This window comes from Triticum dicoccoides, chromosome 2A, assembly GCF_002162155.2.
Source record: "Triticum dicoccoides isolate Atlit2015 ecotype Zavitan chromosome 2A, WEW_v2.0, whole genome shotgun sequence".
Classification (NCBI taxonomy): Eukaryota; Viridiplantae; Streptophyta; class Magnoliopsida; order Poales; family Poaceae; genus Triticum; species Triticum dicoccoides.
The window spans coordinates 167,038,733-167,065,037 of record NC_041382.1 but is presented as its reverse complement, the minus strand read 5'-3'; the positions used below and the strand labels follow the sequence as shown (position 1 = coordinate 167,065,037).

General features: G+C 46.3%; 2 protein-coding genes across 2 annotated transcripts; both read left to right on the top strand.

The window, feature by feature from the left end:
• The first annotated feature begins 4,168 nt into the window (after positions 1–4,168).
• On the top strand, positions 4,169–15,609 carry LOC119354017. The gene is made up of 5 exons (XM_037620725.1): positions 4,169–4,774; positions 4,854–4,998; positions 6,664–6,823; positions 9,319–9,492; positions 15,351–15,609. Exons 1-5 carry the CDS (start codon positions 4,246–4,248, stop codon positions 15,354–15,356), a joined length of 1,014 nt encoding a protein of 337 aa, XP_037476622.1. The 5' UTR covers positions 4,169–4,245; the 3' UTR covers positions 15,357–15,609.
• Positions 15,610–16,454: 845 nt separating this feature from the next.
• On the top strand, positions 16,455–19,170 carry LOC119354016. The gene is made up of 4 exons (XM_037620724.1): positions 16,455–17,111; positions 17,895–18,087; positions 18,224–18,340; positions 18,423–19,170. Exons 1-4 carry the CDS (start codon positions 16,579–16,581, stop codon positions 18,477–18,479), a joined length of 900 nt encoding a protein of 299 aa, XP_037476621.1. The 5' UTR covers positions 16,455–16,578; the 3' UTR covers positions 18,480–19,170.
• The last annotated feature ends 7,135 nt before the right edge of the window (positions 19,171–26,305 follow it).

Below are 26,305 nucleotides of genomic sequence, written 5' to 3'. Positions count from 1 at the left end.
GAAGACGCAATAGCGGGACCCCAAACATCTGAATGAATTGATTCAAGAGGTACATTAGTGACATGATAAGACATAGAATACGGTGGTTGATGACTCTTAGCACGCTGACATGCATCACACACTAATGGTGAAGTATTTGAAGTAAAACATGGAAGGTCATGGCTCCGAACAATGGAGGTGACCACATTATTGGTGGGGTGACCTAAACGTTGATGCCATTGCGAGGACGAAACTCGAACACTGGATGAAGCATGGCGAGATGACGAGGCCGATGCACGAGCAAAGGGAATCGAGTAGACCCCTCCCCGACTGCTACCTTGAAGAATGACGCGCCTAGTTGCTTTGTCCTTAACAAAGAAAAGACGACGATGAAACTCAACAAACACGTCATTATCACAAACAAGGCGATAGACAGAAAGAAGATGATCTCTGATGTGTGGAACATGCAGGATGTTGCACAGTTTGAGAGATGAACCGGGTAAACGGGAATGACCAATGCGTGAAATAGACAAACCTGCACCATTGGCCACTTGAACCTGGTCATTGCCATCATAGTGCTTGTGAACCTAGAGACGTTCAAGATCACTTGTCAGGTGATCCGTAGCCCCGGTGTCTAGTACCCAAGGATAGTCGACGGTGTTGGTGGAGGCCGAGTTGGCGGAGCGAGTGTTGTTTGTTGGAAATATGCCCTAGAGGCAATAATAAATTAGTTATTATTATATTATATTTCATTGTTCATGATAATCGTTTATTATCCATGCTAGAATTGTATTGATAGGAAACTCAGATACATGTGTGGATACATAGACAACACCATGTCCCTAGTAAGCCTCTAGTTGACTAGCTCGTTGATCAATAGATGGTTACGGTTTCCTGACCATGGACATTGGATGTCGTTGATAACGGGATCACATCATTAGGAGAATGATGTGATGGACAAGACCCAATCCTAAACCTAGCACAAGATCGTGTAGTTCGTTTTCTAAAGCTTTTCTAACGTCAAGTATCATTTCCTTAGACCATGAGATTGTGCAACTCCCGGATACCGTAGGAGTGCTTTGGGTGTGCCAAACGTCACAACGTAACTGGGTGGCTATAAAGGTACACTACGGGTATCTCCGAAAGTGTCTGTTGGGTTGGCACGAATCGAGACTGGGATTTGTCACTCCGTGTAACGGAGAGGTATCTTTGGGCCCACTCGGTAGGACATCATCATAATGTGCACAATGTGACCAAGGAGTTGATCACGGGATGATGTGTTACGGAACGAGTAAAGAGACTTGCCGGTAACGAGATTGAACAAGGTATCGGGATACCGACGATCGAATCTCGGGCAAGTATCGTACCGATAGACAAAGGGAATTGTATACGGGATTGATTGAATCCTTGACATCGTGGTTCATCCAATGAGATCATCGTGGAGCATGTGGGAACCAACATGGGTATCTAGATCCCACTATTGGTTATTGACCAGAGAGTTGTCTCGGCCATGTCTGCATGACTCCCGAACCTGTAGGTCTACACGCTTAAGGTTCGATGACGCTAGGGTTATAGGGAAAGTATGTACGCGGTTACCGAATGTTGTTCGGAGTCCCGGATGAGATCCCAGACGTCACAAGGAGTTCCGGAATGGTCCGGAGGTAAAGATTGATATATAGGAAATATGGTTTTGGCTATGATAAGATAATATTTTTGGTATTTTTATGATAAAGATGCAAAGTAAAATAAAGGCAAAGTAAATAGCAAAGGAAATAACTAAGTAGTAGGAGATTAATATGATAAAGATAGACCCGGGGGCCATAGGTTTCACTAGTGGCTTCTCTCGAGAGCATAAGTATTCTACGGTGGGTGAACAAATTACTGTTGAGCAATTGACAGAATTGAGCATAGTTATGAGAATATCTAGGTATGATCATGTATATAGGCATCACGTCCGAGACAAGTAGACCGACTCCTGCCTGCATCTACTACTATTACTCCACTCATCGACCGCTATCCAGCATGCATCTAGAGTATTAAGTTAAAAACAGAGTAACGCCTTAAGCAAGATGACATGATGTAGAGGGATAGACTCATGCAATATGAAGAAAACCCCATCTTGTTATCCTCGATGGCAACAATACAATATGTGCCTTGCTGCCCCTACTGTCACTGGGAAAGGACACCGCAAGATTGAACCCAAAGCTAAGCACTTCTCCCATTGCAAGAAAGATCAATCTAGTGCAAAGATAACCAATCATACATAAAAGAATTCAGAGAAGATTCAAATATTATTCATAGATAGACTTGATCATAAACCCACAATTCATCGGTCTCAACAAACACACCACAAAAAGAAGATTACATCGAATAGTTTTCCACAAAAGAGGGGAGAACATTGTATTGAGATCCAAAAAGAGAGAAGAAGCCATCTAGCTACTAACTATGGACCCGTAGGTCTGAGGTAAACTACTCACACTTCATCGGAGGGGCTATGGTGTTGATGTAAAAGCCCTCTGTGATCGATGCCCCCTCCGGCGGAGCTCCGGAACAGGCCCCAAGATGGGATCTCGTGGATACAGAAAGTTATGGTGGTGGAATTAGGGTTTTGGCTCCGTATCTGATCGTTTGGGGGTACGTAGGTATATATAGGAGGAAGGAGTACGTCGGTGGAGCAACAGGGGGCCCACGAGGGTGGAGGGCGCGCCTGAGGGGTAGGCGCGCCCCTACCTCGTGGCCTCCTCTTTTCTTTCTTGATGTAGGGTCCAAGTCTCCCGGATCTTGTTCGTTGAGAAAATCACGTTCCCGAAGGTTTCATTCCGTTTGGACTCCGTTTGATATTCCTTTTCTTCGAAACCCTAAAACAGACAAAAAACACCAATTCTGGCTGGGCCTCCGGTTAATAGGTTAGTCCCAAAAATAATATAAAGTGGATAATAAAGCCCAATAATGTCCAAAACAGTATATAATATAGCATGGAGCAATAAAAAATTATAGGTTGGAGACGTATCAACGGCCGTCCATACCGCCTACGTCGTCTCGCAGCTGATGAGGTGACATGCGATGTCCTCCATGCAGGTGAGAAGGAGGCCCTTGACCTTCTAATCCTGAGTCCACCAATGGTGGTACGCCGGGTTAGCGGTGGTCGTCGCGGCATCACCAGTTCCGACGGCGATGGTCTTGTCGGGTGCCGTCGTAGTGCTGTCCAGGTAGCCATGGAGGTTGGCGCCGACTAAGACGGTGCCGGCGATGCCTCCCCACAGCATGAAGTTGTGGCGGCCAAGGTGGACGGAGATCGCCGGAACGGCGAGGGCTGCGAGAACAGTGGCAGCCGCGGGCGAGGTGATGGTGCCGACGCTGGTGGAGAGCGAAAGGGCGGCAGACGACATCGCGGCGGCGGCAGCGGATGGATCAGGCGGCGGCGTAGGGTTCGCGCGGCGGCCCGGTGGCTATCTGATACCAAGTTTAAGAGGTAGGTTTAGGGTTTTGCATGAGTGGCTAACATCCAACCTCACGTCTCAATATATAGATAATCAAAATACAATTACATACGTATACAAATATGTGTACATATACAATATGTTAGACCCTATTTTACAAGGAAGCATATCACCTCCCAAGCCATCATGGATGTCACACCGAGCTGCAGAAGATGCCATATGGAAAAGAAACTATCCGCTACCGCACTCCAAGTAACCACGACTCATTGCTGCCGCCATAGTTGTGCTTCCCTCGCAGCTGACCGCCAACAAGAACTAGTGTAGTCGCCCTAAAAACTACCACCTTGGTCAGATGATCATGTCGTCCCCTCATTGCATGGGAAGAGCAGCCCTGCCGCCACTGTTGGCCGGACGAGCTTCACTTGCCGGGTTTTTCCGGTGGCGGCGAGGCGAATAAAAGAGGACGACAACGAGGAGAAGGTGGTGGACAGGGCGGCGGTTAGAGTTTTTATCAATGCGTCCCCTGAGAACGACACACATATTTATATGATTTCACCCATACGTTCTATAGTAGAAAGATGCAACGCTACCATAACATGGAGCTCGAACTAAAGACCAAGGGATTCTAAACGGGGAAGATGGTGCCCAGGGTGGATTTTTTTGATTCTAAACGGTAAATCGAGTGAGCAGTTTTGCGTCCAAGGGCTAATCGTAGCCGTTGATTTTAGATCTTGCCGTGGCCCCTCTTGCGAGCCGTCGTCTCCAGTCTCTCCACCAGTCAAAAAAACCCAGGCCGTCGGACGCCATCCCTAGCCACCGCGCCGCTATGTCCGCCGCCACCGCCGCGCTCCGGCCAACCGAGCCGTTCCCTCTCCCGAGCGGCCTATCCCTCGCGCGGCGCCTGAAGCTGCTCCTCTCCTTCTCCCGCGCCGACCTTTCCGTGAGCCCCGTCGACGAGTGGCAGCTCAAGTCCGCGCTCCTCGCCTTCCTCCGCAACCCGCCGCTCTCGCTCTCCCTCCTCCAAGACTCCGACCTGTCCGTCAGCCGCCTCCCGGACCTGCAGAAGCGCCGTCGGGACGATCCCGTCGCCTCCGGCATCCTGTACGTCCGCGATCTTTCCTTCCTCCGCCCAAGCAACCGCACAGGAGACGACGAAGCCGAGAAGATGACCCCAGAGCAGGAGGAGAAGAAGTACTCACAGTGGCGGAGCTCCCTGATCGAGAAGCTCGATGGCATCGAGCTCAACCATAAGGGGGTTATGTACCGGATGAGTGCCGAGATCCCCGCCTCAGATGACTTCATGGCCATGAAGAAGTCATGGGAGGATTTTTACGCCTCCGAGCTCTTCAGTACTAGTATGGGCTGGTTCTTGTATTGACTATTCTTGGTTGGATTTGCTACTAGATGGACTTGATAGATGCTTGATTGTTTCAGGGAATCCGGTGAGGAAGATAGCAAAAAGACCAGATACAATTCTTGTGAGAGGTGTGCCGTCCAGGTGGTTTGCGGAGACGAGGATATCGTCGAAGGCGTCCACATTGGTCACCCACACTATCTTCTCAGCTCTTGGTAAAATAAGGTGCAGTCTGGTGTTTGTGACGCATGTTTGGTTCATTATCTACCATCAATTTTTATTGCAATGGCCTACAAGCATACAGGCCAAAGGATTAATGCCACAAAACTGGAAACTGCTAAGGCTTAAAGACACCTAAATGAACTGTATATAAGCTACCTTATACCTCTATATTAATAGAAACATTGGACTACTATTTGTTCATCTCAGTGGCTTCTGATTTGTTTGTAGTACTCCCTCCGATCCATATTAATTGACGTTACTTTTGTACAACTTTGTACTAAAGCAATGTCAATTAATATGGATCGGAGAGTACTTAATTATTCTCACGTGCCTTGTTTTGTCCCGAAAATGGACACATAGTTATGAGCTGTGAACAGAGAGAATCAGTAACACTGGATGATTCCTTAATATATGTTTTCTAATATGATGCCGTTCATGTATAAACTCCGTTATTTCTCATCTTGCTTTCTATCTGATCATTATAGAATTATGATTCGAGTCTCCAAGTCCAAACTAACTTGTGCACATATAACCAGTAACAACTACTCAGAATTCATTGAAAAAGCTTCTTTTTGGCAATAATAAGCAATTTTGGGAATCAAAATGTGAAATAATACATCTTTGGAAACCTTTTCCATTTGTACAGTTGTGCGTGTGAAATCCACGCCACACAAACATGATTAGAAAACCAGACATTATTTAGTACTCCCTGTGTTCCATAATGCAGTGCATATAAATTTTCTGAAAAGTCAAACTTACCAAACTTTGACCAAGTTTATGAAGAAAATTATCTATATCTGTAATACCAAACATATATAATATGAATATTTAACTCATGATGTATCTGATGATATACACTACTATTCTTAATCTAAACTTTTTTCTCTCTAAATATGATCAAAGTTTGACTCTTGAAAAAATCTATACGCACTACATTATGGAATGTAGGGAGTATTATAATAAATTCATTGCACTCACTCTGACTAGTCAGGCTGTGAGCGTTATAATTTTGTTCAGTTTTTACCTCCTGGCACACATGTTACAACGGAGAAAAAGTCTAATTACAAAGAAAATCCTTTATGTTTTTTTGGAGTGGCAACTGGCCATGCAAGAATATTACATGGGCTGATTTCATATTTGTCCCTAAACTGCACGCGTTTAGGCGGAAGCCCATGGGTCCGGGTCCCTGGCTTACCGTGTGAAGGAAATCTGAGCAATCCTGGCCGTTGGGAATCTTGTGTGTTAGCTGTAGATAAGTGGAAGATGTTGCCGTATGAAAAAAAAATCAATGATTGACATTGTTTCTTCATTATTTGTGTGGGAAAAAAATCTAGACCAAATTAAGAAATGATGCACTATATAGCATTCCAGATATTGCTTTGAAATTTCATAGTTAAATTTCTGGGCTTCATTAAGTTCGTCATGGCTAATTGGATTTGCCCGAGGCCACAATCTGGGTTTTTAATTGCTGTCCTGTGATTTGCGTCACTGGAATTGCAATAAACATATTGTCCATTTGATATTTTATATTTGATCCATACCGCTTCAGGAAATTCTTACTAGCTCATAAGGTAGCATGAATATTTGTGCCCTCTAGATGTTTGGTTGACTGCTGTTACCTTTCTCTAAACTTATGCTACACAATCATTTTCTCTCTCCAATTGACAGGACCTTAAATATTTCTAATGATGATGAATTAGATGAAAAAAAAGATGAGACTAATAAGGGTCTCATATCTGGACTCAATTGTAAGGTGTGGGTGCAATTTGAGAATTATGATGACTTCCACAATGCAATGAAGGCATTATGTGGGCGGTCATTAGAGAAGGTAAAGTTTGCATATTCTATCAGTTGTTGCTTCTTAAGTCTTAACCATTCATGCCTATTAGTAGAAGCATAACACAACAACATGACAAGATCTACTTCACTCTATTTATAAGAAATCCATATTTATCATCGCGTAGCTGATATTTTAGAACTGACTATTGGAATGGTAATATATGGACGTATGGAATACATCTTTCCTATTCATGTGTGACATCTTCACCTCTAAGAGCAAGGTTGTCAGAATCGCGATTCTGTTGTACGATTCTACGACTTTACGATCCAAACTAACCCATGTGATTCTATGATTTTGGTCTGTAGAATCTGCGTTTTTACGATCCTAATAGTGAAGATTCTACGATTTGCGATCCTACCATCGAAGCTCCGATCCGATTCAGAATCACGATTCTGACAACCTTGTCTAAGAGTGCCAGTTTTTATCTACTTCTGTAACTTTTTAACCTATTTGTGGTTTGTCTAGTGACTTGTCTCATCTAGCGAACCCTATGGTGAACTTATATGGTCCAATAACGTCTAAGTTTGTGCAAGAATATAAACCAGTTGAGCCGCTTATATGTGAATTGTGTACAGATAAAGCCACCGCTTGGCAAAATTTATAAGATTCTTACTCTTGAAATGTGTGACCCTTGAAAAAAGATCGATGGAGTGAGCCGCAAGGAATAACATTGTGAATTATACATATTTTACTAATCATTGTCAGAAGTACTTGAAATGGTATTACTTATAGGCTAAGTCACGCCAAATCCTTGCGTTGGTATGGTAGAGTACCTTTTTTTAGTGGAGTTTTGTAGTATAGTGATATGGTCCAGTTGATATCTGTCATGATGGGAACTATGGTCTAAAGAAGGGATAACAATAATCAGGAGTACTCCAACACACTTGAATTACGCACATAAAGCAAATATCTTGCATTCTACAGCTCTAAAACCTGTCATCAACCAGTGCATTGAACTCCAAGAAATAGATGTGGTTTGTACAGAAGGCCTTTCCAATACATAATGACTGGAAACATCTTGCATTTAGAGCTGAAAACATGTCATGTAATAGTGCATTAACATCCACAAGAAACTTAAATGTGTTAACCTTGAACCCACTGCTCAATGTACTTGACCCAGTAGGTGGCCCTGTCCTTGTGTACATTGGCGAGCAGTAGCAATTTCAGGCATACCTCCATAGGCGCAGCGCCGCAGCCTGTTTTTGTTCTTGTTAGGCCCTGCCATCATTGGCAGCTGTTGTGGCCCTTTTTTCTGAAGTATTTGTAAGATCACGGAAGATGCCCCAACAACGTCACAAATATCACACCCTCCTTTGACTATACAGTTTTGCATGACAATGTGATGAGCCGGTCGAAGGGTGCTACCAGTGTTGGAAGCTCAGCGTCCATGTCAAAATCCTAGACACCATCACCAAACTGTGCCACAACAGCATGTGTAAACTACCCTAACAATTGCAATTCTACATGTGCTCTAGGACCGCTGCTCATCATTCCATTGCCACAACCTTGACGCCTATTGCTTCTTGTAGAAGATGTACCATATAAGGGAAAACCTAAGAAGCACCGACGCAGTCAGAGCTGCCGATTTGCCGTCCTGATACGGGGGGACACGGGGATATGCTTGGATACGGCTGGATACGCATATCACGAGTAATCCATCTTTTTTGAATTAAAAAAGAAAGAAATGTTACGGCCTAGATTCGGCATTGAGACGGTGGGGACTAGGGAGCCAGCCTCCAGTGACCACGCTGCTGCCCAGTTCTCCTCGTGTCCCCGTATGCGTATCGCCTTGTCTCCGTTCCGTATCCGTGCTTCTTAGGGGAAAACGAATTTTCAAGGCAGGGGTGAGCCCTGCTTGAGAACTGTAACAGGGTGCTCTACTAGTGCCCTGTAGAGACATTAAGGAAATTGTTACTGCTCACTGCCGTGATTGCACACTAGTGTCAGGTTTGATGCGGTGTCTAGTGCACTAATGCCTGACATGTTTTCAGCTCTGATGGAAGACATTTCCTCCAAAGTGTTAGCAGATCATCCCTCAAAAAAAAAAATGTTAGCAGATCACCTACAATGTGTGATGACTTACACTTGATATTTGCTCATGTTTTTATTCTTTCTTTATATAACATTAGTTGCCTGACATGACATGATGTAGTATTCAAATGGATTATCCCATGGTTCCATGATTTTCTATTGAATAAGAGAAGGAAATAGCATTACAAATACTTTTGACATGATGATCATCAACTAAATAAGTAAAAGAGATGTAGAATTTAGAGAGCATATTCCTTTGAATTCACTCCATCAATATTTTCTCAAGGGTTCACACATTTTGATAGAAATTTTACAAGACCAATGGCTAGTAACTGATGGCTTCTAGTCTCTGTACCCTAGTCACTACACAATACAGGTTAACGTCTAATAAATCTTTGCATTTTGTGTTAGAAAGCATAATGAAAGCTGACTCGTTTATTTTGTTTTTAAAGGAAGGATCACGGTTGAAAGTGAACTATGATGTGACTTGGGACAGGGAAGGTTTCTTTCGTAATACACAATACGAGCCTGCACATAACAAACTAGAAGAAATAGATGCACCGGTACATGGAAGGAAGAAACATTACACCTCGCGAATCGAATCAGATCATAGGAAGAGATTCAGGGTAAGTTACCATGTCAAGTTTTATGCCAAAAGTTTTCAACTCTGATTTTGGCATGTCTGTGACATCATGCTCCATTACAACTGAAGCATTCCTGCATGGTTCCTGCCAAATATATTACCAGAACGTGGCTCGTCTTCAAATTTGAAACGTGTGTAATATGAGGAACATTATTTGGCAGTGCTTCAGTTCACATGCATACATTTATCTTCATGGAGATTTAATATAACAGGATCATGGGGCGCAATATTGATGAGGAAACTTGACACCGTGGCCTACTACTGTACCTCTGTTACTAATGTAAGACGTGAGCTGCCAAAACGTCTTACATCAGCGAACAGAGGTAGTATCAGGCAAATACCTGTTTAGAAGTTTAAAATGCAGATAGTTTGCCTCCACTTGCCTTGTATTTGTCATGTGGGGCGCTGCGTACAGGCGCGGGTCGCGCGCCCAGGGGCAGCAGCCGACGGCCACAGCTGGCGAGGCATGATCGGGACAAGGAGTCCTGATCCTACGTTGGTTCCTAGAGTCCAGGAATAGTTAGTTTCCTAGTTTGTTAGGAGTCCAGGAGTAGTTAGTTTCCTAGTTTGTTAGAAGCCCATAAGGCCTTTATATATCCTGTAATCTGCACCCTTGGACGCAGGCAATAAATCATTATCTCCTACCTCCTCCTCTACTCCTAATCTCTTCTCCTGCACCATTGAGCAGTTAGGCAAAAACCCTAGCGCTCCTATCAACCGAGACTACGAACTACGTAGTAGAGGTCCTGCTGTCTTGGGCACCGAGGTCCTTGACAACTTGGTATCAGGTTCCAGGCGATCCTCTTCCCCGTCCGCGCTCCATCCGCAGCCCGCCGCCACCCTTGCGTCCGCGCCAAGCACACCTCCATCGCCACCATCCGCCGCCGCCTCGGTCACTTCCGGCATGGCAGAACCAACCACCGCTGATCTGGCCATGATGATCGAGGCCTTGACTGCAACGGTGGCGTCCCTGCAGACGTCCGTCGCCGCGCTCCAGAAGGACAAGTCTACCTCCTCGTCGAGCACTGCCGGCGCCCACGATGGGCAGCACCACAATGATCGCCCGCCCCGGTTTCAGAAGATGGACTTCCCCAAGTTCGACGGCAAGTCAGATCCGCTCGCTTTCCTCAACAGATGCGAGTCCTTCTTCCATCAACAACGGATCGCCGAGGAGGAAAAAGTCTGGATGGCGTCCTACAACCTTGAGGGTTCTGCCCAGCTGTGGTACATGCAGGTCCAGCGTGACGAGGGCACTCCGCCGTGGCGCCGCTTCTCCGAGCTGCTCAACCTCCGCTTCGGGCCACCTCTACGCGCTAAACCCGCTGGGCGAACTAATGGCGTGCAAGCGCACAACGTCCGTAGTCGACTTCCAGGAGCGGTTTGAGGCGCTCCTCCCCCGGGCAGGCATCTTATCAGAGACACAGAAGGTTCAGATCTTCACCGCGGGACTCCAGCCACCCCTCAGCCTCGACGTGGAAATCCACAACCCGCAGTCCCTCGCCGTCGCCATGAGCCTCGCCCGCAAGTTGGAGCTGCGCGACCAGTGCACGCTCACCTCCGCACCACCGGTGCGTTTTTAGCAGAAGGGCATCCTGCCGGCGCCCGTACCACGCCTCGCGCCCCCCGTACCGGCTCTACCAGCCGCACCCCCTGCACCTAGTCTGCCGGAAGGGCGCCCAATCAAACGCCTGTCACAGACAGAGATGGAGGAACGCCGTCGCCTGGGCCTATGCTTCAATTGTAATGAGAAGTTTGGCAGGGGCCACAACCGCGTCTGCCAGCGCATCTTCCTCCTCGACCTGGCGCCGGACGACGACGACGACGACACGGCCTCCGCCACCGCTGATGCCTCGCCGGCCGACCCTCGGATCTCGCTCCACGCGATCTCCGGCGTGCGCACGAGCGAGACCATGCAGATGCATGTCACCCTCGGGGGTGTCTCCCTCCTCGCCCTGATCGACTCAGGCTCCACCCACAACTTCATCGCTGAGGAGGCGGCCGCTCGTGCTACACTGCCATCCCCCACCACCGAGAAGATGCGTGTCACGGTGGCCAACGGCGAGCGTGTTCCGTGCCAGGGCGCATACCGCGCCGTCTCCTTCCGCATCGACCAGGAGGCGTTCTCGGAGGATTTTCTCGCCTTGCCGCTCGCAGGCTACGACGTCATCTTGGGCACGCAATGGCTGGCGACGCTTGGACCGATCCTGTGGGATTTCCGCGCCCTCTCCATGACGTTCTGGCGGAGGGGCCATCGGGTCTGCTGGCGCGGCCTTGCCGGACCGGACGGGCCAGCCCTGCAATCATGCAATGGCCGCGATTTCCTCGACGCCATCCTCACCGAGTTTGACGGCATCTTCGCCCAACCCTCCGGCGTACCACCACTCCGCAGCCGCGACCACGGCATCACCCTGCTGCCAGGCTCCGCCCCGGTGGCCGTCCGTCCGTATCGCTACCCGGCCGCGCACAAGGACGAGCTGGAGCGTCAGTGCGCCGCCATGCTCGCCCAGGGCATCATCCGAGCAAGTCGTTCCGCATTCTCATCGCCGGTACTGCTGGTCCGCAAGCCCGACGGGTCCTGGCGCTTCTGCATCGACTACCGCGCCCTGAACGCCATCACCATCAAGGATGCGTTTCCAATTCCGGTGGTGGACGAACTCCTCGACGAGCTCCGGCACGCTCGTTTCTTCACCAAGCTCGACTTACGCTCCGGCTACCACCAGGTGCGGATGCGTGCGGAGGACATCCCAAAGACTGCCTTCCGTACCCACGACAGCCTCTACGAGTTCCTGGTGATGCCGTTCGGCCTCTGCAACGCGCCGGCGACGTTCCAGGCACTCATGAACGATCTGCTGCGGCCGTACCTGCGTCGTTTCGTTCTCGTCTTCTTCGACGACATCCTCATATTCAGCGAGTCGTGGGCCGATCATCTTCGCCATGTGCGCACCATCTTTACCGTACTGCGCCAGCACCGGCTCTTCGTCAAGAGGTCCAAATGCTCGTTCGCCGTCGAGTCGATCTCCTACCTGGGTCACACCATCTCCGCGGCCGGAGTGGCCATGGATCCGGAAAAAGTGCAGGCCGTGGCCGACTGGCCGCAGCCTCGCTCGGCGCGCGCGGTCCGGGGGTTTCTCGGTCTTGCAGGGTACTACCGCAAGTTTGTCAAGGAGTTTGGCGTGGTCGCCGCGCCCCTGACGGCCCTGCTTCGCAAGGACGGCTTCTCATGGTCGCCGGAGGCGGCAACAGCTTTTACCGCCCTCAAGACGGCGGTCACCACGGCTCCCGTGCTCGCATTGCCCGATTTCACACGGCCGTTCATCGTCGAGTGTGACGCGTCTACATACGGTTTCGGGGCCGTCCTTCTCCAGGATCAGCACCCGGTGGCTTTCTTCAGCCGGCCGGCCGCGCCTCGTCACCGTTCTCTGGCGGCATATGAACGGGAACTCATTGGCCTGGTGCTCGCTATTCGCCATTGGCGACCGTACCTCTGGGGGCGCCAATTTGTGGTAAAAACCGACCACTACAGTCTCAAATTCCTCCTTGACCAGCGCTTGGCAACCATTCCGCAGCACCACTGGGTCGGCAAACTACTGGGGTTCGATTTCACTGTGGAGTACAAGGCCGGTAGTACAAACACGGTGGTGGATGCCCTTTCCCGCCGCGACACGGAAGAGACGGGGGTCATGGTTATATCTGGTCCTCACTTCGACTTCATCGACCGCCTACGGCACGCTTCGTCCACCGACCCAGCACTCGTCGCGTTGCGCGAGGATATCACGGCAGGCGCTCGGCAGCTGCCGTGGGCGCTCTCCGACGGCCTCGTCACTTTTAACGGCCGCCTCTACATCCCGCCAACGTCTCCACTACTCCAGGAGCTTCTCACCGCAGTGCACGATGACGGACACGAAGGCGTCTTGCGCACGCTGCATCGTCTCCGCCGCGACTTCCACGCACCTAACCTTCGCAAGACGGTGCAGGAGTATGTCCGTGCCTGTGGTACTTGCCAGCGGTACAAGTCCGAGCACTTGCACCCCGCCGGTCTGCTGCTGCCACTGCCGGTGCCCACGGCCGTGTGGACTGACGTCGGCATCGATTTCGTAGAAGCGCTCCCTCGTGTGGGCGGGAAGTCTGTTATCCTCACCGTGGTGGATCGCTTCAGCAAGTACTGCCACTTTGTGGCGCTGGCCCACCCGTACACGGCGGAATCAGTGGCGCAGGTGTTCTTCGCTGAGATTGTGCGTCTCCATGGCGTCCCGCAGTCCATGGTCTCTGACCGCGACCCCGTCTTCACCTCGGCTTTTTGGCGGGAGCTCATGCGCCTCACCGGGACCAAGCTACACATGATGACGGCGTTTCATCCACAGTCGGATGGCCAAACGGAGGCTGCTAACAAGATCATTGTGATGTATCTCCGTTGTCTCACCGGGGATCGTCCCAGGCAGTGGCTCCGATGGCTTCCCTGGGCCGAGTACATATACAACACCGCCTACCAGACATCAACCCAAGAAACTCCGTTCAAGCTTGTGTATGGCCGTGACCCTCCCACTATTCGCTCTTACGAGCCGGGCGATACACGGGTGGCCGCAGTGGCCAGGAGCATGGCGGAGCGCGACGAGTTACTCGCAGACGTCCGCTATCGTCTACAGCAGGCACAAGCGGTCTACAAGTCCTACTACGACAGACGCCATCGGGACATTCGGCATGACGTGGGCGATTGGGTCTGGCTTCGTCTTCGCCAGCGCGCCGCGTCCTCTCCCAACCTGCCAACCAGGGGCAAGCTCAAGCCACGCTTCTATGGGTCGTACCGCATTTCAGAGGTCGTCAACGACGTGGCCTACCGCCTTGAGCTTCCGGCACGCTCGCGCCTCCATGACGTGTTCCACGTGGGCCTCCTCAAGAAGTTCTTCGGCACGCCTCCAACTGCACCACCGGGATTGCCTCCGATCCACAACGGGGCGGCTGTTCCAGAACCGGAGCGCGTGACTCGTGCACGACTAGCACGCGGCGTTCGCCAGCTGCTCGTCCACTGGAAGGGTGAAGCAGCATCATCAGCTACATGGGAGGATCTTGACAGTTTTGTCGAGCGCTACCCCGCTTTTCAGCTCGAGGACGAGCTGCTCGTCGAGGGGGGGAGAGATGTCATGTGGGGCGCTGCGTACAGGCGCGGGTCGCGCGCCCAGGGGCAGCAGCCGACGGCCACAGCTGGCGAGGCATGATCGGGACAAGGAGTCCTGATCCTACGTTGGTTCCTAGAGTCCAGGAATAGTTAGTTTCCTAGTTTGTTAGGAGTCCAGGAGTAGTTAGTTTCCTAGTTTGTTAGAAGCCCATAAGGCCTTTATATATCCTGTAATCTGCACCCTTGGACGCAGGCAATAAATCATTATCTCCTACCTCCTCCTCTACTCCTAATCTCTTCTCCTGCACCATTGAGCAGTTAGGCAAAAACCCTAGCGCTCCTATCAACCGAGACTACGAACTACGTAGTCGAGGTCCTGCTGTCTTGGGCACCGAGGTCCTTGACAGTATTAAAGAAACATATGGAATTAATCATGTGTTTGAGTAAAATTGCCACCCCTGGGCCTAATTAATTTTTCAGGATAACGGAAGTTCTGGCTTTTGCTATTTCGGGTAGATTTATAAACTGTCCATAATTTATATGTTTATTTTGAACTCTCTTGGAAAAACATGTCTTCTTTCTTGGCTAGTCTGATGGGTAGCGAGAATTTTCCGGCGCTTGTCTTGTATCATTCCTCTGTTCTGTACAATGTATTCCTTTTTCTGTCTTACTATGCTTTTCCTTAACCATTTCTGTTTCTAACATCTATTCTTCTCAATGTGATTCAGGATTGATGGCGCAAAGGACATGATGGGTTGTGAAATTACATGTCATGAGGAGAATTGGTTGTATTGTGCGGTCTGTACCATTGTGATGTACCCTATTTGTTTTTTGTCACCTTTTACTTCTCATCATTAGTCTAACAGTAAAATCATTCTGTCCGAGTCGCTGATTTGTACTCCCTCCGTCCCACAGTATAAGATATTACAGCTATTGTGGTGGTACCGAAAGTTTGAGCTTAACAGAAGTTAGTGTGTGCTTCAGTAAGAGTTTTGCCTTGAGTCTTGCTATACACACGATTTTCTTCGGACGATTCTAAGGCGACAGGTTAAATCAGCCACACATGCGCATGATTGACTTTGCAAGGGCCGCTGGATTGTTTGATCGTCCACAGGTCAGCCATCACATGTCGTCCGTGGAGCAATTTCGTTTTGCCTTTAGCACCTCTACATCTGCTCATTTGATCAATCACAAAACCCACTGCAGTTACGCTCCGTTCTAGATGTGCGGAGTCCCAACTGCTCGATTATCTTACTCCCTAAGTTGTAGTAAAACTTACGGAAGGAGTAATTAAATTCATTTCTCAACCTTCCCCTTTGTCAAAGCAAACATTCAACAACGAGTATCTGGCAGACTGGTTGGGTGGTAAGAGAGTTCCCCTCTCCAGCGTGTCGTCCTCCCCACAGCGGCTCGGGCGGCGCCACTCCCCCGCGCAACCTCCTCCCCCCGCTTCTCCTTCCCTCCCGTGCCACCTATGGGATTCCTCGGGCAAAGCCTAGCTTGATCTGGCAGCGGCGGGTCGTGGCATGCAGCAATCTGCCCCAATTGAGTAGGCGGCTCGGGTGGTGGTCCGGTGTCACGCTTCTTTGGCACGCGTCGCCGGGCTATGAGGCGGCGTCTAAGTACGAAGCAAAATGAGAAAATCTACATTTTAATATATATATATGACAACACTATTCTAATTCAGAATTAGAATAATTATTTGGATCACAGCCAAGCCATATAAGGGCGCGACAGGGGTCTCCCAAACTCAGAAAACCATGGAAAGAAAAGGAAAAAGAAAAACACCCACACCGACCACTCCCCCAGCCCATCCCCCACCCGATCCCCACCTTCCCCGCCCCCTCCACAACCGCCGCCGCCCTGGTGCCGGCGCACCTTTCGCCGCCGGCCACCCCAGCCCCATCGCCGCCTCCGACCCCGACGCGCCTCCCGCCGCCAGCCGCCCCAACACCCATGTTTCCCACCGGCCCACCCCACAGGCCGCCGCCCTCCTCCAATCGCGCCTTCGGCTGCCCCCTCCTCCAATCGCGCTGTGTGCCGCCCCCACTTCCAACTGCGCCGCTGCTGGCCCCTACCACCACCGGTGCTACGGCCAGGCCAGGCCCAATCTTCAACCACGCCGCTGTCGAGGCCCGACTTCCAAACGCGTCAGCGCCGGGCCCCTACCTCCACTCACGCTGCCACCGAGCCCTGACAAGCGGCCCTCCGGCTAACCACCGCTTCCCCTCCCGCCGCACGCGCCCTTCGGCCAACTACAGCCTCCCCACCCCGTCCCGCTCGTCTCCCGACCAACCATCGCCTCCCCATCCCTCTGACCTCGACCTGCAACTGGTGGTGGTCTCGACCTGTAGCTGGTCCGTGCTGATAGGGATCATCTTCTCTTGCAGAGATCCATCGACGTTCCTTGCTGATGGCTGCCCGAGCTATGAGAATAATCGGCCTCCAACCGCCTCGGCCGCTCACCAACACGCCCACCTGCAGTTCAGGTATTGCCTAGCCGATGCTAATCGCGACCACTGCCCCTTACAAGCTGTCTCTCATCTAGAGCTTGTCAGTACAACGGTTGTCCCATGCATTACTCGCTTAAAAATTTATTCATGGATGCCACCAAGAACCCACGCCTATGCTCTCTCTCTCAATTTGTTGAAACATATAGCAATCTTCTTGTGTACTAATTGACTTTATGGCCAAGTTTTCTGTGTACGTGATGCTACTAATCTAATATTGGAAAAGATTTCCCATGAGATGAGTGTGTATCAGGGTTGAAAATTTTATTTTAAGATCCTCTTGTGGTCTTTGAGGACTCAAATCATGTATTCTGTACACATGAGTGAATTTCAGTTTGCTGGAGAAGAGACATTGCCATGGCCGATGTTGGCTGTTCGTGCATGGACGTGACTGTATTCCATTTGAAAACCTGGGAGCATGCCCAAAAAGTTCAGAAATATCAATGGTAGAAGTTAGAATATTTGGAGGTTGATGCTTCGTGTGTGTATACATGGGTGCACATTTTCTTTTTCATGATATGTAGTTCAACAATGCCATAAATTCCTCCGGAATTTGTTCCATTTAGCAATTTGTGTTATGATGATTCGGTACTTGTTGTTTACAAAAAATGCCATTTTTGCAGCAAAATGTTTTTGAAAAAAATGTAGTGAAAAATTGTGCTCTCAAGAGTGTTTGATATGCTCACAAAAAGTGTTTTGATGAATTGGTTTATTTGAAGTTCAATCTGGTTTGTTGAAGAAGGTCGACTCTATCCTGGACAGCACACAGCCTCCTCCCAGTGGGGCCCATCACGCTCAGGTCGTTCGTCGCTGCCACCTCCGGCCGTTCAACTACGCAGCGCTAAGACGTTCATCGCCATCAGAAACAGCGACGAGCACGAAGACACCCCCTCATGCTCAGTGCTCTGTCCGGCATAACACAAGAAGTTCATGTAAAACAGCTGCGAACATTCAGGTACATCAAAGAATATACTCATGTGCATATAGATGAGTTCTCACCTACCCATTTTGCTCTCGATGGTGCTGCTGTAGTTCAGCTTGAGTGTGTGAGAGAGATTAGCTGATGTTGTTGTCCTTGTTTTTTCTGTGAGAGATTAGCTCGCCCCTCCTCCATCGATGGCCTACACCGGCCACTAGAACCCGTCCAGGTGCTGGCCGTCATCCTCTATCTTCAATTACGAGTCAGCAACAACACTGCGAATAGAAAGGTCAGCATCTGGCCCTCTAGAAGTTCAGTTTGTTGATTTTCTGAAGTTTTTAAATTGGACTATAACCATGTATATTTTGCAGGGCCCTGTGAAGTTCAATTTGTTTTGCTTTTCGAAGTTCAGTTTGTTGATTTTCTGAAGTTTGGATTGTTAATTTTTTGAAGAGAAAGGTTGATTCACTTGCACTCCTCTATCTAGTCCTGTGTGGTGATATCCTCGACTCCTCGGTTCGGAGCTAGCAGCGGTTCTTCAACTTCCCTGCTGCGTTGTCGCGATTGTTGGTAAATAATCCTTGTTCTACTATTGCCTTGTAGTAATGCTGGATGGGTTCCCCCTTGTTTTGGAACCATAATAATACAAGTTTGTCTCTACGCTCCTGTTCCTGTGATTACAATAGCAGAGAAAAGTACGAAGGGTCAGAGCCAAACCAGAGTGAACCATACCAATCAGAACATGGTCATTTGGAACCAACTCTAATCGTTTGTTCATCTAACTGCAGCAGAGAAAATTTTTATACTTTGTTCATCTACGGTGCCAAGTTGAGCGGACACTGTAGCACTCGAGAAGATGGGGAGAGGATGTGTGGTGAAGAGAAAACATAGGGTTTCAAAATTGTCCATTGGTGGTAGCATCTAATCATTTTATCCAAAGTGTAATGGACATGTGTATGTATGTACAGTAGCATATTTTACTCGAATCGAGTTATTTTTTTAATGCACGAAGTTTGTGCAGCCAAAAAAACATGTATTAAACTGGTTTTTGTGTATTTTTCTAACCTTTTCTACACCTTTCTACGAGATGTGCAAATCCCAGGCCGTTCATCTTTGTCACCATTGGTCGTCCAATGATGCAGGCCCATGTCGTTCACTGCTGTATCGCCAACCTGCTGCTCTTGTGCTGATGGACATCAACTTGTTGTCTTGTAGTAATGAATCAGATAGCTAAACTTCTATAGTTGATGTCTCTTCTTCAATTTCCGTCGTTCGAGAGGATCTGTAGGCAGCGGTGTCCTTATCAGTGACACCACCTGATTGCAAAATGAAAAATCTCATCAGTTTCATTTTAAAAGAGCAGCCCTTCCTATTATGTCGAGCAATTCACTTGTTGTCAAAATTTTGTATCCATATTTTGGGGCCTCATGACGCCCAGTAGTTTGCATTATTCACCGATGCACCGCTCTTCTCTGGAGCAGAAAGACAGAAGTTCATCCTAACAACCTTATATGGTTCAATGTGTATATTAAATGAAGGAAAAAAGCAATAGTAGGTGTCCAGCAACATCAATGTGTGGCTGCCTATAATTCTTCTATGTGCACACGCATGCTGTACACATGAGCATCAGTAGGAGGAAAATGGAGACCGGTCAGCGCAATAAGTTCAAAAAAAATTGAGCAAGAAGTTCAAATAAAAAAGTACTTCAAAAACCATTATAAAAATGGATTTTTATCATTTAAAAAAATGGAGAAGTCCAAATTAAAAAGAGGAACATTTCAAAAGAATTTATGAAAAAAATCCCCGTTATAAAAAACTAGAAGTTCAAATTAGAATAAAAGGAACAAGTAAAAAAGTTTTAAAAAAAATCCTGTTTCTTAAAAAACTAGAAGTTCAAATTTAATTAACGGAGCAGGAAAGTTGCATGTTTTCAAAAGCTTATTCATGTGCAGCAGAAGTTCAAGTCAAACTAATGGGGCGATTCAGCTCTTATTCTTGAAAAAGTGGAGAAAATTATACATGCTCTCTAGGTCAAAAGTTTGGCTTTAATTTATGTTTTGCGAAGGTTAAAATGTTGTGTTCGAGAAGGTCAAGTGTGTTATCTCAGCAAGTTCAAAATAAATTTAAACATGCAAGAAAACAAAAAGGGGGAAGTTCAATTTCTAAAGATGACGCGGTTCAACGTGTAAACCAATGTTGAAAGAAAACAAAAAGGAAATGAGAAGTTCAATTTCTAAAGATGAAGCGGTTCAACGTGCAACCCAATGTTGAAAAAAAAAGGAGAAGTTCAATTTCTAAAGATGACGTGGTTCGACGTGCTAAACAATGTTGAAAGAAAATAAAAAGAAAAGAAGAAGTTCAATTTCTAAAGATGACGCGGTTTGATGTGCAAACCAATGCAAAAACACACACAGAAATGTTGTTTTGGTGTCTTAAAATATTTTTATTCATAAAAAGATTAAGAAAAAACCAGGAAGTCCATATTAAAAAGAAGGAGAAGTTCGATGATTATAGAAAACTCAAATTTCCCTCGTTATGAAACAAATGGAAGCAAGAAGTTCAAAAATAAAATAACAAGAAGTTCAACTTTTAAAAATGGAGCGCTTCAAAATTCACAAAAAAAGGATTAAGAAATTCAGATTAATATTTATAAAAAACTTAGATATTTTCACGTAACCGAGAGAAGTTCAGGTTGATAAACTACCAGAAGTTCACGTTCTACACGGTGTGCATTTTGTATTAAAAAAGGATAAAAATGCAAAGGGTAAATTTGTTGTCGTTATAAGTTCAAGTACTTCGTCGGAGAAATTTAAAAAATTATTGTGAGAGAGGTTTGTACAACAAGAATATCATTTGTGTAACACTGACGAATGGATGAGAAAATTACAAACGAAAATACGTCACAGAAGTTCAATGTGAAAACAGTATGAAGTTCAACTACTACGCTAAATGAATTTCAGATGAAAAACTTTTAAAATCATCACGAGTATGAAAAAACGATCAACACGGGAAAATTATGTGCTTACAGCAGCTTTCCACTGGTATATCACTTGCTCAATTCTGGTGAGGGGATGGAGAGTTACGAGCAGTGAATGGAGACCTACGAGCAAAAAAATCACGTGAAAAACAGAGTGAAGTTCAGGTGCACGCGCCGAGAAGTTCAGGTTCTTCACGCGGTGCATTTTCGAAGAATCTGTTTCACGATAAAGGCAGAACACATGATCCATCCGTTTTCAAAATTACTTAAAAACGGCTAGGAATCAGAGAAAACCATCAACATGAAAAAGTTTCGCATTTTTCGTAGCTTTTCAGAGGTATATTATTTGCTCCATTCCGATAAAGTTTGTAGAAATTACGGCGAAAATACGTTTCCACCATTTTCGAAACGGACTTAAAACCGTAAAGAATTGGAAGAAACAATACATACCGGAAAGTTTCGCATTTGTTCAAGGTTTCCAACGCCATATAATTTGCTGCATTCGGATGCACGGTTAAAAATTAGCTCGAAAATACAAACTCGGTAGGACTTGGACCATTTTCTAAATTACTCTTAAACCATTCAAAATTAGAAAAAAACTTTCAAGATGAAAAAGTAGCGCATTTTCATAAGCTTTCCAACGCCGTATCATATGCCTCCATTGGATTAGCCGTTTAGAAATGACATCAAAAAAACGAACTCAGCTGTTCGATTTATGAAATTTTACGTTTTTCCAAATTACTATTTAACCATAGGGAATTAGAGAAAACTTTCAACATGTGGAAGGAGCGGTTTTGCAGCAACTTTTCAACGCCATATTATATGCCTCATTCCAATAAACGGTTTAGAAATGCGATCGAAAATACGATTCACGTTTTTTATGCGAAGAAAAACGGTTTTACCACTTATATTTTGCCAAAAATTTAAGTTGGGTCATGATATTGGGGTCCATAGCTTGCCAACGTATATCACAAGCCCCATTTAGGCAATGTTGGCGGAAGTTCAACCTAATTCACAAAAAAGTTCAACGTACTACTAACAGGGTAAATCAGGTTGTGATTAGAATATTATTCTGATCCCGTGATCAGAATAGTGTTTATGTAGCACTATTCTGATCCCAGGATGCACTATTTTAATCCCAGGATCAGAATAGTTATTTGGATCACGGTGCGAGCTATATAGGGGCGACGGGATCCTCCTGAATCGGTGCGCCCTAAAAAAAACAGCCCACCCACCACCCGTAGCCCACGATCCTCTCCCGCAGCACTGGGTCTTCATCCACGCTTGATCCCCATGCTCCGACGCCGCCCTGATCCCACCGCGCCGTCGCCGCCCCTGGGTCCCGTGCGTCGTAGCCGCGCCGTAGTTCTCCGCGCGCCGCCGCAGACCACCACATCCAGTGCTAGATCAAGATGTAGCTCTCCCTCCTCCCAGATCCAGGCGTCGAACCCAATCCCTTTTGCCACCGGATCCGGGGTCGCTGGTCGACCACGGAGCCGTGACTGCTAATCCAAGCCTGCATCCGGAGCCAAGCTCCTCACCTCAGCGACGCCACGGCTCACGGCCCGCATCCTGCGCCGCCCTTGAACACGCCGCTCCGGCCTTCTTCCATAAAGCCAGCGGCAGCTCCGTCTTCCACCGGCCGCCAAGTGCTTCTCCAGTTCCCTTTCGTCATCTTTCTCGTCTCACGACCAACCACCGCCTCCTCATCCCTCCGGCCTCGACCTGCAGCTGTGGAAGGTCTTGACCTGCAGCTGCAGGAGGTCTTGATCTACAGCTGGTCGCGTGCCCTACTGCGATGCACCGCCACCAGTTACAGCCGGCTCCACCCCTTGTCCTTTCCCTCCCGACCTTCCTTTCTGTCTACAGCAACGAGCTCCTGTGAGCAGTGAGCTGCCGTCCATGTCATCCTCAGCCACCCTCGAGCTTGCAAGATAGGCCACTGCCAACGCACATGTCCGATGCATACATGCCAATGTACAACTGAAAAAGTTCAAACAGGGCGCGCGCGGAACAGGGTGCGAGAAGTCTGTGCGGGCATCTATCTCTCCTTGCTATTATTTTTTCATCATGGTGCCATCAGGTCCATCTGCATCGAGGCCATCCTGACACAGCAACAATTGCGTTCGAGGCTAGCAACCTCGACGTTGAGGTCTCCCACCAAGCCGAGCATAGCAGGTCAGACTATGAAGAAGTAGGAGGTCAGAGTGAAGAAAAAAAGCAGGTTGAGAGATTCGTCCTCATCCAGAGGGAACGCAGGCCGCCGCCTCACTAAGCAAGGGCCTCCTCGTCCTGCACAGCCATCTCCGCGCTGCATCATCGTTCCACTCCACGCCCGCCTCGCCTGCCAAGTGGAAGTTCAATTTCACTTGCAAGGTCGGTCACCTTGGTGTTCAGGTCACTGAGATGTCGGGTCGCTGCGTCCAGCTGCAAAAGGAGTACATGCTCCTCCCGAGTGCAGCCTCCCCGAGCTGGTCTGGCAATGGTCCGCCGGGCGCCTGAACCCAAATCGAGCCTAAACTTTTGTAGCTCGGGTTGCTGCATCCAGTTGCTAGCTTCCATATGAATGAGTAGAGAAAAGTTACAGAGAGAAGAGAGAACAAGGAATAAAACGTGTAGTGGTGGTTACTTCTAGGAGATAAGATGGAGAGATAAGGACAAAAAGGTGTGGAGTAAAAACATGCATGGCTTTGTTATTACTATTTGTTTTCAAAAACAACATATGTTGGTACTGCTAGTGCTACTTGCATTATATGGACAGTGCACTAGCTTTTTTTTTCAATTGATGGGTGTTGTCGATCTTACGGGAGTACCAAAACCCAACTAGCCACACAGAAAAGATGATTCGAAAAAAATAGAATCACAAGTTCACACGATGCTGTTGGCAATTCATGCATTCAGGAAAACATAGTTTCAAAGATGTTTAATAAAAAAATAAGATTGTTTGGAGACGTGAAATGGGGATGTTTGGAAAAACCAAAACACTACAAAAAAGTTGAAGTTCATGTCCAAAAAGATGGGAGGTCAAAAGCACTAAAAACTTCCAAAAAAAATTGTCGGCAAATAACAACGAAAGTAAAAAAATTACCAGCGAAGTTCGAATGAGAAGCAAAAGCTTCACCGGAAAGATATAATTTAACCAATTTTAAAAAAGGAAATGAAGTTCAAAAACAACAAAACGTGAAGGTCGGACTATTCAACTTTTACTAAATAACTCATATATTTTTCCCGTTACTATAAGAATTAAATGAAGAGGTTCAAATTGAATGAACAGAGCAATTGGATGTTTATCTACCAAGAAGAAAATTTGCCTCACCAAGAAAAATGTTAACTTTGAAAATTAATAAATTGGAGAGTTTGGAAAAATGAGAAAACAAAGAAGTGACATTCGTATGTTTGTACAATTTTTTTATGGATTTTCCGTTTTTAACTAAAAAGCCAATAATTTAATTTATTTAAAACATCCTAGGAAGATCAAAGTAAGAGCAGTTCAATTTTTTTAATTAAAAATGGTATTTCCCCTTTCTAAAAAACCTAGAAGTTCAAATTAAAAAAAGTCATTTCAAAAATTATAAAAAGAAGGGTTTCCCCATTTCTAGAAAAAACCTAGAAGTTCAAATTTAAAAGACGAAGAAGTCCAATGTTTATTACAAACCCAAGAAGGTCAAGCTACAAAACACAATGCATCTCAACACAAATGTATAAAAAAAAGATCTTCTTCGTTAGAAACTCCTAGAAGTTCAAATCTAAAAATGGAGCGGCTCGATGTTTATTAAAAAAAACTAGGTTTTTTCCATTACTAAAAGAAATAAAACCAAGAGGTGCTCCATCGCTCCGGACCCGGCTGCTCCAGGCGTCTCGCGCCACCCAACCTTTTGGTCTGTGTGTGTGTGTGTGTGTGTAAATTTGCACAAAAATAAACTCTAAAAGGTCACAAACCCCCGAAAAGACTACAAGTTAAAAGACAAAACAATAGACAATTTTTCTGTCTCTGAAACTAAACCAAGAACTTCAACTTTAAGATACGTAGCAGGTTGATAAGAAAATCAGAATTTTTTTGTATCTAAAAAGAAAAGCAAGAAGTTCAAATTAACATAACACACGACTTTGATGCTTATTTTTTATAAAAAGAACATTGTTTTACGGTTTCAGAAAAATGAAAAAAATAAACTATTTCAAACAAACCAAGAAGTCCAAATTATAAAAAAAGAAGTTCAATATTAAAAAAACATAGGTTTTCTATGTTACTAAAGAATAAAATTAAAGAAGTTCAAATAAAAATAAAAGGAGTAGCTTGATGTTTACGAAAAACTCAAATTCTTTCCATTTCTAAAAAATGTTTGATGCTTATTTGAAAACATATTTTTATCTAACAATAAGACTAAGAAGTTCAATTTGAAATAACATAGAATTTCGAAGAATGTAAAAACTAATTTTTGTTGCAAGAAGTTCACGTGCACCCCCATGCACGGTTCATAATTTATATTGCGGGGCGTTCGATCTCCAATTGCATGTTTTAAAAAATAGCAAAAATGATGTCCGATCTTCAATTGCGTGTAATTCAACGTATACACAAAAATGTGACAGAAGTTCATAATGAAAACAACGAGAAGTTCAAGTACTGCAAGGAATGCATTTCAGGTGAGAATAAAAGTATAGAAAAATAAAAGCTTAAAAGGTTTGTTAAAAGAAGTTCAAGTGCTCTGTCCGGAGAAGTTCAAAAATTCTTGCGAGAGAGGTTCACCTTGTATTTTCATGTTCAATTTTTTTCGGTATAAAAATCGAATACAATTCTTTACTCAAAATATAAAAAAGATGAAGTTCAAATTGAAATAACAAAGAACTTTGTAGGTTATTAAAGCCTAGGATTTACCTGTTCAAAAAATAAAAAATAAAACACCATTTTTTGCACTTTTAAAAACAACTCATATACGAAAAAAATGGTTGCTAGAAGTTCAAGTGCTCGACGAGGAAAAGTTTAAAAAATTCTTGTGAGAGAGCTTCACCGTGTATTTAGATGTCAAAAATACAAAAAAATATATGTTGTTTTTTGTGTTTTAAAATAATTCTCTCAAACCAGAGAGAAGTTCAGAGTGATAAAGATCGGAAGTTCACATACTATATGGTGTGTATTTCATATAATAAAAATACAATAAAATGAAACTGAGTGAAGTTCAAATAGACATGTCCCAGAAGTTCAATTACTTCACGCGGTGCAAAAATTAGCACGTCAAAAAATAGAGTGAAGTTCAAACAAACATGCCCCAGAAGTTCAAC